This window comes from Monodon monoceros, unplaced genomic scaffold, assembly GCF_005190385.1.
Source record: "Monodon monoceros isolate NGI ecotype Baffin Bay Population unplaced genomic scaffold, NGI_Narwhal_1 Super_Scaffold_13, whole genome shotgun sequence".
Classification (NCBI taxonomy): domain Eukaryota; kingdom Metazoa; phylum Chordata; class Mammalia; order Artiodactyla; family Monodontidae; genus Monodon; species Monodon monoceros.
Genome location: NW_021703769.1, coordinates 76,978,190 through 76,991,537, shown reverse-complemented (window position 1 = coordinate 76,991,537; position 13,348 = coordinate 76,978,190). Strand labels below are relative to the sequence as shown.

The window sequence follows — 13,348 nt, the reverse complement described above, 5'->3', positions numbered from 1 at the left end:
CGAGCCCATCCCTGCCCGGCCCGCGCTCTCCGCCCCCGCCTCCCGGGCCGGCGGCGGCGGCGGCGGCGACTGCGGGCGAGCTTGCGGGGCCCGGGCCGCCCCCAGCCCCAGCCCCGCCGGGCCCCGCCCCCCGCCGAGTGCATGAGGTTGACGCTACTTTGTTGCACCTGGAGGGAAGAACGTATGGGAGAGGAAGGTGCGCGGGGTGCGGGCCGGCGGGGCGCCGACCAAGTGGCCGGGCGGGCGGGGGCACCGCGCTGGGGGAGAAGGGGAAGCGGGGAGCACGGGTGGGGGTCGGGCCTGGCCGCCGCGGAGGCTGGGTCTGCCGCGAGGCCGCGCCCCTGTGTCCTCCGGGATGAGCTCGTCCTTCCGAAGCCCGCAGGCCCCTCCCTGAAAAGCTCCCACCCTGTTTCCCCCTCCTCGGCCCCGGTGGGCTGCCCTCCCGCAGTCGGAGGGCCCCTCCTCCCTTTCATCCCCGCCTTCTCCCATACCCCGACCGACGACCACCCGGGAGGAATCCCAGGCACAGCTCGCCCAGTCCTGGCCTCCATCCGCGTGCTGTGTCCACCCGGGGCTCGACCTTATCCCGTCTCTAACCGGCCTTGGAAGAAAGAGTCGCTGGGAAAGCCTCAGCCCTGACTCACAGCCCAGCGTTTGGCCGGCTCCGTGACCTTGAGCCAGGTGCTACCTGCTGGGCCTCAGTTTCCTCGTTTGTACAGTTGAGGGCCACATAGTTGGCCCGTGGTGCTGGTGGTTGGGAGCCTGGGGGCAGAATGGACAGAGCAGAGATGCGCCTCTGGGGAACCTTTGGATGTATGCTGGGGCCCCCACCCCCTCTCCCTGCACCAAACCCAGTGCCTGCCATCAGTCTTGGCTGGGAGGATGACTCTCATCCTAGCCGCCTCTTCTGCCCCTTCCCCCTACTGGGGCCCAAGGCTTGGGTTTGCAGGACAGTTAGGGTTATGAAGACCCCAAGATTCTCTCCCTGGGGTCTCCTTTCCTGGGTTTCCTTATCCGAGCAATCTCATAGGTCCACCAGGTTCAACAAAAGTCCTATTATGTCAGCTCCTCCAGCCCTGCCCTCCCCTGGGGCTACTGCCAACCCTCCCCCAGGTCCTTGAAGGCCCACTTGGAGCAGGGGCCCACCTTATGGTAGCTCCTAGGTCCCTGGGTCCTCATGGAGGGGCAGACTGTGGCCTTGGAGCTTGGCTGGTGACCCAGCAAGCCTTACCTTCTCCAGGGCTCAGTCTCCCCAACTGTATAATGGGAAGGGGCAGGCTGGGAGATCTTCCAGGGCCCACCCAGCTCCAAGGGTGTCAGGCCCCAGGAATGACTAAGCATGCCTAGTGGCTGTCTTGAAGAGGTGTCGGGCCTCCCTGGAGCAGGTGTCTGGGAGCCCAGTCCTATGGCCCTGGCCCCATGTTAGGTCATGGCATAGCCAAGCCTTCCAGGGGGCTTCAGTACAGGACGCACCAACCTAGCCCTGTCCAGTCCCTGCCCTTTGAAGGGACTGGGCAGGCAGGAGAGGAAGGGGGGCTGTGACAAGAGTGTCACCCACTGCCTTATTTCTAAATCGTGCTGCTTTCTTTCTCCGCATTTACCGTGCCTGAGTTGAAGGATGCCATTGCTGGGGGTTGGCGGACATCTGCTCCTCCTCTTCAGTTTACAGAGAGAGAAACTGAGGCCCAGAGGAGCTTGGTAGTTCAGCTGTGGTCTCAGCAAGACTCTCAGACCTGCATTCTCTCTCCTGCTCTGTACAGCGACTGCTCAGCCTGGGCGCTGCGTGTGTACAGGAGGATTTGTGGAGGTGCATGTGGAGTTGGCGCAGGCCACTCCAGGCCTGCAGCAAACTGCGCCTCCTGAGAATGGTTCCTAATGCCCTTTCCACCCCTGCAGGAAGCGAGTTGCCCGTGTGTGCAAGCTGCGGCCAGAGGATCTACGATGGCCAGTACCTCCAGGCCCTGAATGCTGACTGGCACGCAGACTGCTTCAGGTAGGGCAGGCTGACCTGAGCTCGGGTGCCCTAAGCAAGGCCTGCCAGAGACGTGGCCATCCCTCCTGGTGCCATCTCTGGTTGTGACTTCCAGCAAGTCCTTGGCTTCAGTTTTCCCCATCTGTGAAATGAAGCATTTGGACTAGAAGATCCCTGGAGGCCTTTCTTTTTTGTCATTCTAGACAGAAAAGGAGAGAAAAGGCGAGACTTGCGTTTATGCTCGTAATACCAAGGCCTGTTGGCTCCTTGGGGGAGGAGTGGAGGGTAGTGCGCCCCTGCCTTCTGGGTGCTGGTGCTCCAGAGAGAGGCCTTGGGAGGAGCTGGGCCTCCTTCATGGGCCCCAGGCTAGTTTGGAAGATGCATATCCAGTAAGACCAGTCCCTTCCCTCCGGACACCAACTCCCAAGTGTAGGAGAGTAGGACCAGAGCTGTGGTGGAGCACATGGGGACCCAGAGGTGGCCCAGCAATCCAGGAGCACCGTCCTGAGAAGCAGGGGCAGGGGGTAGCCTTAGATAGCTCTGTAGGGCCAGAGCTGGGGATGTGAGATTTCCCACATGGAGAAGTGTGGTAGGAAGCAGCTCCAGACAGAGGGCCCAGAAGGTGCAAAGGGTAGAATGGTGACGGGGCCTGGCCCAGTCAGTAAACGGCAGAGTTCAGGCAGGAAAGCACCCAAAAGGAGGGAAGGTAAAGTGGCGAGGCCCAGCTGGGGTCAGGGCATCAACCACCGACCGAAGGAGTTTAATTTAGGCAGTGGGAGGCTCCGACAAGGATTTTTTTTTTCTTTTATAAAAATGTCTTAACATTTTCTACAATTTAGGAAGGACCAGGCACTGTTTTAAGGACTTTTTATAGTTGGATACATGTTGTCTCCGTGGATCGGAACACGGAGAGGTTAATTCTCTTGACCAAAGATACACAGCCAGTGAGCGAAATGAACACACAGTACGCGCACTGGCTGGGGAGCCCAGAGGAGAGGCGGGCTCCGTGTCCTGGGGTTCCCAATCAGGTGTTCAGAAGGAGGCCTTCAGGGAGGAAAGGGCCTCTGAACAGGCAGAGACAGGGAGGTGGGACAGTGCAAACCGTTGAAGGCCCGGGATCAGCTCATCTGGTTGGAACAGAGTGAGTCGAGAGACATGATGATGAGGCAAAGTTAGGAGCGATTCAGTGAAGAGCCCTGAATGCCAAGATCAGTAGCTTCTGAGGGCAGTAGGGAGCCAGCAGAGAGGGTCAGAAAGCAGGGGAGGGATGTGGGCAGAAGTGCTATTGAAAAATGCCATCCCAGTGGGCAGATGGTGGTAACATGGCAGGGAAGGGACTGTCAATAGTTCGGGGCTCTGTGCCCATAAGACCTGACATAGGACAGTGACTAAGAGTGGACAGAGTTTCAGATCTAGAAGGGACGATATTTGGCAAGGATTAGTCATATTAGCCACTATTCATTGGTGACTCTTGTAATGTCATTTCATTAAACCTTCACCATAACCGTAGGAGGTGCCATTATTCGCTCGAGTTCCACGTAAGAAATGGAGGCTCGGAGAAGTCAAGTAACTTGCTGGAAGTTGCAACAGCCAGAGCTGGGACTCGAACCTATGTCTGTCTCACTCCAAGTCACTGCAGAGCTGAAGAAGTCAGGGGCTGTGGGGTGGAGCTGGCGGCTGGTGAGTGGGAGGGGCAGAATCTACAGCAGAGTCTGGTTTTTCACCCCGGGTGCAGGGGAGGCCAGTGGTCTGTCGGCTCTGGTGGAGCTGGGGGCCATGTTGGTGAGGAGTTGTGCCCTGTCCTTGTTGAGGTGGAGGTGCAGTAGGCTAGCCAGGGAGGCAGTGCTCTCCCGAAAGCTGGCCGAGGTGATCTGAGACCGGTCAGAGGTGGGAAGGGCAGAGACAACAGCCTACTCAGTGCTGGGGGATGGGATTTGAGAAGAGGCCAAGAGAAATCCAGGGAAGAACTTTGGCGGCCCCGGTGCATGGGGTGGGGAGGGAGGTAGAGCCTTGGGAGACATGGGGGAGGGCTAGGCGTGCAGCCACAGAAGCCACAGAAGGGCAGCAGTGGGGCAGGATGCATGGAACCTAGCTTTGGAGGGGTCCCTGCCCTGTTAACCAGCAGAGGGCTGAGGCCCTGGGAGGGGGCGGCAGGGAGGGGCACGTTGGGTTTGGCCCTGGTGCGGTGGGGACACAGGGAAGGCTCCCACAGTGAGGGAGGGACCACAGGCAGTAAGAGCCATGGCTTCCACATGGTTCCACGACTTACACAGTGTTTCTGGCCCCGCGGCGTGTGGTCTTCCCAACAGCCCCCAAACCTGGTTGAGGCCAACGGTGTCCTCACTCCCATGACAGTCAGGAAAGCAGCTCAGAGAGGAGTCGCTGCTTGCTGGGCCCCTGAAAGCATCTCAGTGCCGTGAAGCGGGGCTGCCACCAGCCCCTGGGCTCCGAGAGCCTTGCAGCAACAGAGTTGCTGTGGGCCCATTGTCACCGCAGAGCCAGCCCCTTTCTCTGTTCCAGCCTCCTGGGAGGTCGTGGCCAGGCCCGGGGGGTCCAGGCTTCCCTTTGCCTAGCTGCTGCCTCTGGGAGGTCCCTTCCGAGAAGCCTGCAGCTCAGGAGCCCTGGGGCTGCCGTAACTCGGGTAACATCTCCCTGGAGGCTGGTTGGGCTGACCCTGGATGAGGAGGGCTGAGTGCACAGCTGGCACTGGGGGCCGGAGCCTGGGCTGGGACGCCCCCCTCTTTGGGGGACTTGCAGGCAAAGAGGATGGACTGTCCATGGAAGTCAAGCTCTGTTCCCTCGGGGGCAGCGCCAGAAGAAGCAGCTGCTCCCTGTGCCCAGAGAGGCTCCAGTGCCTTTGTTACAGCAGAGGCCGGGGGGCACGGAGGGTGCCTTTCTCGGGTGTGCAGGGCTGAGGACACAGTGCCGGCCAAGCTTCCCCGCCTGCACCAGAGCCCAGGCAGTAGGCCCTTCAGCTGCTTCCTGTTGTGAGCTAAGACCAAGTCCTCTTGCACCCACATCACTGCATCCTCCTCCCCTGCCGTATGGCCACGCTGGCCCCTCCCTCTGCAGCCTCCAATCCTGAGTGCCTGGAGTAGGATAGGGAAACAGCCTGTCCGGCCCACCCCTGCACTCCCCATTGGCCTCTGGGGCCCCCCTGCGATAGGTAGCAGCAAAGGATAAAGGATGCTGGCCTCGAACCTGAGAAGATGCTGCTTCCTCCGAGGGGCTAAGTAAGTGGAAAGCCCCCTCCCCACCTGTCCCAGGCCTCGGGCAGGGCCCCTGGTGTGAGGGCTGGGGCTGGAGGCCATGGTGGGACAGACCCACCTGAGGCCGGGCAGTGGGGCAGGAGAACTGAAACTCCTTGGTCCCTGTTGGCTGCCTGTCGAGGGGAAGCAGGCCACCGCTGAGGCTCCTGGCCCTTCTGGTACAGGTCTCCCTTGAGGCTGGTCCCCCAGCTGCTCTTTTTCACCCTTGGTGTCCAGGGATGTGGCTCTGGGCAGAGGGCACCCCTGGGAGGGAAGGACCTGTCGCCGTAGGGGTTTCCACTGCTTCCCAGCCTGGCCTGTTCATCCCCCCTCCAGCCCCACAGTGCCCTCGTCTCCTGCTCAAGCCTGGCTCTGCCTTTGCTGCTCTGGGAGAGGGCTACACTGTACCTGGTATTACTCTCTTGACACCCTTTGTAGGGGCAGGGGCATTGGGGGGCACCCCAAGAGCCAGGCATGTCCTGCCCCACCTGCCTCCTCTGGCTCCTGGCCCGATGCGGGCCTGAGGGGTGAGGGGATGCACAGAGTCAGGGGCTCCTGTGTGCCTTCCATCGGCAAAGGTCCACTGAGGCCCCAGGCGCCAGCCACCAAACTACTATGTGAGCCTGGGCTAGATCCCCTATCTGAGATGGAGGCTGAGCCAGGGCACCCTGGAGCAGTTCTGAGGACGCTGGGGGTGGGAACTGCTCCTGGTTGAGTGCACAGAGTGAGCCAGTCTGGCAGGAAGCACTTCTGTTCTCTTCGGGCACCAGCGTTTGTAGGTGCCTGGTCTGGGACCTCGGGGAGCCGGCAGGTTAATGGCAGAGGCTGGCGGTGCAGGCTGCGTGGGGGGCCATGGGCGCATCTGATCAGGCTTCAGGGAAGTGGTTATCAGGGAGCTGACTGCACTCACAGAGCCTGAGTGAAGCAACGTGGGGTCTTCCAGGGCTGCTACAGTGACGAATGTTTGTGCGTGAGAAGGACTAGGAGTTTGCAGGCAGAAGAGCATTCTCTCCCCGGGAGGAAGGCTGCCGCTCCAGAGCCCCGACTGACCCGCCCACCGAGGTGGGGGAGGGGGGCTGCTTCCTGCAGCCTGGGGCTGTGGGGGAGACTCACGCGGTGACGCGCTTCGTGTCTGGTGGGTCTGGTCAGCGGAAGGGCGAAGCGAATCACCGATCTGCACAGGGAGTGGGGTATCTCCCCAAGGTCACCGTGCGCTGCCTGCGCCCCGCCTCTTTGCGGAGCCTGCTCTCCTGCTGCGCACCTTCCTGCTAGGTTAGAGCCCCCTGGGGGCTGCGCCGGGGACCTCCCTGTCCCCGGGTGTCCTCCCTCCTGGCTCGGTGCCTTCCTTGCCTTGTCGCCCGCCCCGTGGTAAGATGCCCACCCACTGCAGTCGGCAGCGATTGTGGGGGCAGGAAGGGCTGCAGGGGCAACAGATGACGTCATGGCTCCCGTCCAGCCGCTGCTTCCGCTGCAGCCTTCCGCATCCCAGCGCTGCCTCCAGAGGCTTTCCCTCCCCACTCGCCATCCCTTTTGAGAAAGCTCATCAGACCCCGCCTTCCTGGCTTCCAAAACCCGGGCATTTTGTGTTCCCCTGCCCGCCCCCTGCCCAAAGCCCCAAGCTGTGGTCCCCAGCCCCTCCCCTCAGGCTACCAGACAATGGGGAACTGGCTGGATCCTCTTAAAGGGACAGTGTCCCAGCAGCACTCTTGCTGCTATGCGCTCCCTCCTCCTCCCCCCTCCCCTCCCCAGTTCCCTAGTTCAGGAGCAGTCATTGAGTGCAGTCAATGAATGCTGCCCTGTGCAGGCTACGGTAGAGCGGAGGCTTTCCCGGCTGCCTGGAGCACAGTGCTCTCTGACCCAGCCCCAGTCTTTCCTGCCCTCCTGTCTCCTGGTTTGTTCCCCCACTGAATCATGAGCTCAGAGCCTGGGCCCTCCTATCCCTATGCGACCTTGGTACATCACCCGGAGCACCCAGACAGCAACAGAGCTGGACGGGTCCCCTAGCCGTTCTCTGCTCAGTGTGTACTCCGGCCCAAACATACCTGTGCATGCCAGGACCCTGGGTCAGGCTTTGCAGAACCCAGTGGGGCTTGTGCCCGGGGTTGAGGAGGGTGTCAGTCACTGGAGGTCCCACATTTTTGCATTTGCTTATTACCCTGGCTTAGCTGAGCTGCTGGTCCCCACCCGACCAGGACACTTGACGGGAAAGACGTCAGGCATGTAGGTCCAGCTCCTGGCCTGGGGGGTGGCACATAGAAAGAAGCCTGTACGTCATTTCTCCCCATCTGCCCTTCAGGGGCCCCACCAGCCAGGCCTTCCCGCTGCCTATGCTGAACCCCGTTCTTGTGACTGGCAGCACTCGTGGGGCTGGCTGAAGCCTAGGGAGCCGGGAGATCCCCTCTCTTAACTGACTGACTGGTCTATACTGAGCTGAACTCCTGCCTTGTATCTTGGTGGAACTGGGAGTATCTTCATGGGGCCTATGGTGCCCATCTCTGTGACCTTGGGCAGGGTAGACCCTCCTAAGTTCATCTGCCTCATCTCTAAAACGAGGATAGCCATGCCTGCCTCATGGTGGCCTGTGAGGATTAGTAAATTTATTAAGCAAGAAAATGGGAAGGTGCCAGCACTTAGTAGGTCTTCACAGCGCCGAAAGGTTACCACCATCTACGTCAGCCGCCAGAGCTGCCTCCGCTTTGCTGGGAGTGGGGGGAGGGGGAGGGAGAGGAAGCCGACTAGACTGGAAGAGTGGGGCTCACAGTTTGTTCCAGCCCCGCTCCCCCCGACCTGAATCCTGGGCTCCCAGGTTCCAGCCCTCCCTGGGCCTGACTGGTGGGTGACTGAGAGTAACTTGCCTGCCCTCGCTGGCCATCTTCCTTCACGACAAGGGACAGGGGGCTCAGATGAGTCGCACCTCTCAGTCCAGGTCTAGCAAGTGGGCCAGACACCCTGGGTGCAGAACTGCCGAGGGCGGGCGTTCAGGCTGCACGTAGTACCAAGGCTTCGGGCTGAGGGGCCACGGCAGAGGGGGTGGGGGTGGGCGCTGAATCCATCCCCGGCTCCACTTGCCAAGCCCTGTGCCCCAACAGAGGCTGCTCCCGTCCAGAGGGTACACCTTTCTCTAGTGCTGCCTGTAGACTGGAAGGGCCCAGGTGTGCGGGAGGGGTGGGCCCCTCTGAGCCCCAGCTCCCCTTCCACCCAGGTGTTGCGAATGCAGTGCCTCCCTTTCACACCAGTACTATGAGAAGGATGGGCAGCTCTTCTGCAAGAAGGACTACTGGACCCGCTATGGCGAGTCTTGCCACGGGTGCTCAGAGCACATCACCAAGGGGCTGGTCATGGTAAGCACCCCTCCCCCACTCACACACCTCACCTGTGTGTGTGTGTGTGTGTGCGCGCGCGCGTGCATGTGTATGTGTTTTCACAGGTTTCCCTGCTCCAGATCTCTCTCCCATCATCTCTCTTGTTCTTCTTTTCACTAGTTCTCTGATTCCTCTGTGCCTCCTGAGCCTGTTTCTCTGTCTGTATCCCTCAGCCCGCTATTATGGAGGCAACTCTGTCTGCCCCGAAGTTGGTTTGGGGCTGCCCTTCTGAGAGGAGGCCGAGGGGAGGAGCTATGGGGGCTGAAGGGGCTGCTGAGGTGGCTTGTCCCCAACTCCCCTTCCAGGTGGCCGGGGAGCTGAAGTACCACCCCGAATGCTTCATCTGCCTCACATGTGGGACCTTCATCGGTGATGGAGACACGTACACTCTGGTGGAGCACTCCAAGCTCTACTGGTGAGTGCCCCGCCCCTCCCTGCGCCTGGCGTGCCCCCCCCCCGCCGTGTCACACGTTTCCCACACCAGGGCCCTTCCCCTTTCCATGTGGGGGGCAGTCATAGTGACAGTGTAGAAACCACTGGGAAATATAAGACACAGCAATCAGGTGGAGAAAGCCTCAGACATCAGCTTTCTTTTCTCTTTGTTTTTTTCTTTTTAATATTTATCTAATATTTTGGCTGCGTCCGGTCTTAGTTGCGGCATGCAGGATCTTTTGTTGTGGCGTGCGGGCTTCTCTCTAGTTGTGGCGCACAGGCTCTCTAGTTGCGGCGCGCGGGCTCAGTAGTTGCAGTCCACGGGCTTAGTTGCCCTGCGGTATGTGGGATCTTAGTTCCCCGACCAGGGATCAAACCCACATCCCCTGCCTTGGAAGGCTTATTCTCAACCACTGGACCGCCAGGGAGGTCCCACAGACATCAGCTTTCTTACTGACATCACTGCTGTGCAGTTATGGCACCAACCCTCAGAGTTAGCACCAACCCTGTGAGCTCAGGACCTGTCCCCAGCAAGTTCGCCCTGACTTCAGTCACCGGCCACAAGTTTGGGAGTCCCCAGGCCGCTCGCATTTCTGACCGATTGGCTGCAAAGTCAGGGATTCCCACAGCTCTCTCAGCTTTGATACTTCGCTCAATGACTCAGAGCTCAAGAGAGCACTATACTCGCAATTATAGTTTTTTACTAAAGGCTACAAATCAGGACCAGCCAGATGAAGAGACGCAAAGGGCGAGGTCCGGGAGGGTCTCGAATGCACAGCTTCTGTGCGTTCCACCCATGGAATCAAGACGTGTGACCTGTCCTCCCTGGCATCACCAGAGTTTTTATTGGGGTTTCATTATGTAGCATAATTGATTGAATCACTGGGCATGGATTGAACTCAGTTTCCTCGAGGTCAGGCTGGGTCAGCCATAGCCCTCTCATCACGTGGTCAGTCTTTCTGGTGACCAGCACCCACCTCCCTGCTGCCTGAGTCATCTCATTAACATTAGCTCAAGTGTGTGAAGGGCTCAAGAAAAAGGAAGATACTCCTGTTCCAAGGATTTAGAGCCAAGGGACAAAGACCAGACAAATTCTTTATTATGGCAACACTGATAAAGCTGGATTTGAGGGCAGCATGAATTTTGAGGATCCCAAATGGACTCTTAATGACTTCCTGCTGAACTGGACTTATCCCCAGGCCTCATCTTGGCCAGCTGACAGAGCATAGACAACCTAGAGTGAGCCCCGGAGAGGGGCAAGGCTGGGCTGAGCATGCCCAGTTCCTGCTTCCCAGCCCATCAGGCAGCCAAGATCCTACTCTTCCCTTGGGGAGCAGTGAGGGGAGGGTGGGAGGAGAAGAGAGCCTGGGGCTGAGGGATCAGGGTGGGGGTGATGCTGGTTACTGTCCTGACACACTTTTCTTCCCGCTCTTTGGGTCCCCACTGCCTGTGGCTCTTGCAGCGGACACTGCTACTACCAGACTGTGGTGACCCCCGTCATTGAGCAGATCCTGCCTGATTCCCCCAGCTCCCACCTGCCCCACACAGTCACCCTCGTATCCATCCCAGCCTCGGCTCACGGCAAACGTGGTCTCTCGGTCTCCATCGACCCCCCTCACGGCCCGCCAGGCTGCAGTACAGAGCGCTCCCACACCGTCCGCGTCCAGGGGTGAGTGGCTGGCCTGCCGAGGCTGCAGCTGTGGGCACGGATGCTCTAGGTGGGTGGCCGACCCTGGGGCAGGGGGGCCCTGAGAATGGGTGAGCACATGGGCCCAGATGGAACCCAGCTCTGACAACTGGTATACCAGATGCCTGGTCCAATCATTCCTCCAAAAAAAATAACAAATGTTAGATAAAATATTTTAAATGTTTTCTTTAATCCCTGCATGACCCAACAAGAAAGAGAAGTAACCAGGTCAGGAATAAATGAAGGAAGGAGCCCAGGGGTGTCAGCAGAGCACGGAAGGCAGCCATGACTTAAGGGCAAATCTGAATTGGGTGAATTAGGCTTCAGTTTTCGAGTCTTCTCATGGCTGAGCCTCTCAAAGCCCTGACTTGCTCAAGGAAAGTGAGACTAATAAGAGGACGCCTCCCCACCCCATAAAGCTGCAACCCCCAAAGGGCTCTCAGGGTGGGGAAGAACAAGAAATAAACCACACCTTCCACCAGCCGCCCCTGGCAACCAACTCCCAGAACTAGAAGATAAACTGATTTGAACCTAAATGGAAGGGGAGAGGGAATCTCCCCTGAGAATTCATACACTTGGGTTTGCCAACCAAGTTCACATGCCTGGGTGGTTCAGAAAACCTCCAGGCAAAATTGTAAAAGTTTAAAGTACTTCTCCGCTAGGGGTAATGTCCTCAGGCCCTGACAGAATCAGATGCAGATCCTTTCTGGAGGAACCCACCTCCAGGCTTCACAGAATTTCTCTGAGATAAGCGTCCCAAGGAAGGTGAGCCATTTGGTCAAAAATCACAGAGAACAAGGCACTGTGAGCAAGAACCAGTGGAAACAACAGGTGGCAGAAGCAGACCTACAAAACCTGCAGATCGTAGGATTATCAGAAACAATACAAAATAATTATGCTCCATATGTTTTAATAAATAAAGAGATCCTTGGGAAAAGTGAGTAAAGAGCAAATGAATTTGGAGAAGAACCACATAGAACCCCTAGAAGTGAAAGATGGGTTTAGCAGTAGAGGAGGGTTTTAAACAGCTGAAGGGAGAAGCAAAAACGCAGCAAGGTGAAAATAGGGAAAGAGAGGTTAAGACACACGGAGGACAGAGTGAGCAGCTCTAATCATCCATCTAGAATCACAGGAGAAGAGAGAATGGGAGAGAGGCAGTATTTGAAGATATGATGGCTGAGAACTTCCCAGAGCTGATAAAAGATACCAGTCCACAGACTGAAACCCAGTGAATCCCAAACAGGAAAACTAAAAAGAAATTCACCCGTAGATTCCCCCACCTGGTGAAACTACTACACCAAAGGCAAAAGAAAAGACTTTAAAAGTAGCCATAGGGAGGACTTCCCTGGTGGCTCAGTGGTTAAGAATCCGCCCGCCAATGCAGGGGACACGGGTTTGAGCCCTGGTCTGGGAAGATCCCACATGCCGAGGAGCAACTAAACCTGTGTGCCACAACTACTGAGCCTGTGCTCTAGACCCCACGAGCCACAGCTACTGAGCCCCTGTGCCAGAGCTACTGAAGCCCTTGCGTCTAGAGCCCATGCTCCGCAACAAGAGAAGCCACTGCAATGAGAAGCCTGCACACTGCAACGAAGAGTAGCCCCGACTCGCCGCAATAGAGAGAAAGCCTGCGTGCAGCAGCAACAAAGACCCAACGCAGCCAAAAATAAATAAATAAATAAATTTATTTAAAAAAAATTTCCTTCAAAAACAGAACAGGCTGACACCTGATTTCTCAACAGAAACAATGAAAGCCAGAAATAGTGAAATGATATATTCAATGCACTCAGCAAAAAAGAACCATCAACCTAGAATTCTATACTTGATGAAAATATTCTTCAAGTATGAAGGTGAAATAAAGACATGTTAAGGCAGACAAAATGAGATTTGATACTAGCAGATCATCCCTAAAGAAAATTCTAAAGGTTGTAGAAAAGGTCTGAGATGTAAGAAGAAATGAAGGTTAAGGGGCTGACGCAGTTGATAACATGCTATGAGATGTTGAGCAGTTCCCTTGTCCTCTCGGGTCTTTGGGGTCTCTGTCTGAACAACGAGGAAGTCAGATACCTTGGGGCCTTCTAAGATTTCTCCTGGGCCTTCATGGACCCTTGAGAAATAGTTTTAAACGTTCCGCGTGTCTGGGTGTGGGAGCCACATGCCAGCTTTCTTTGGATTCAGTGAACGTTTCTCACATACCTGCCAGGTACCAGGCCCCATGCCTAAGCACTGGTGAGAAGTGAAGGTGGTACTGGGGCGGGGAGGAGGAGGTTGGGCTTGACTCTGCATCTCCACCCCCATCTTGAGCATCAGCCAGGCCAGCAGCTGCCTTCCATACACAAGTGAACAGACAGATTGGTGAGAGAGATGGGGAAACTCCCAGACCAGCTGGTCCCTGACAACTGGGCAGAATTTTAGGAGTAGAGGGTCCATGGCACCTCCTCCCTGCCTCCCTCACTGGGTGAGCATTCTTTCCTGCTTCTTTTCCCCCCTTTGGCCATACTGTGCAGCTTGTGGGATCTTAGTTCCCCCACCAGGGATCGAACCCGGGCCACAGCAGTGAAAGCACTGAGTCCTAACCACTGGACCACCAGGCAGTTCCCTAAGGAATATATATATATATATATTTTTTTTTTTTTTTTTTTTTTTT

At 57.3% G+C, this 13,348-nt stretch overlaps 1 protein-coding gene across 3 annotated transcripts in view; it reads left to right on the top strand.

The window, feature by feature from the left end:
* Positions 1 to 137: 137 nt before the first annotated feature.
* Positions 138 to 13,348, top strand: part of LIMK1 (LIM domain kinase 1) — a 25,021-nt gene continuing 11,810 nt past the window's right edge. Inside the window, exons 1-6 of one of the 3 annotated variants that reach the window (XM_029221823.1) lie at positions 179 to 196; positions 1,897 to 1,993; positions 3,483 to 5,205; positions 8,423 to 8,561; positions 8,888 to 8,997; positions 10,477 to 10,683. In XM_029221823.1, coding sequence (XP_029077656.1) covers positions 5,159 to 5,205; positions 8,423 to 8,561; positions 8,888 to 8,997; positions 10,477 to 10,683 — 503 coding nt within the window. In that variant the 5' untranslated portion in view covers positions 179 to 196; positions 1,897 to 1,993; positions 3,483 to 5,158. Of the gene's footprint in view, positions 197 to 506; positions 1,994 to 3,482; positions 5,206 to 8,422; positions 8,562 to 8,887; positions 8,998 to 10,476; positions 10,684 to 13,348 lie in introns of those variants that run through there. The other 2 variants (XM_029221822.1, XM_029221821.1) reach the window with 2 other exon arrangements.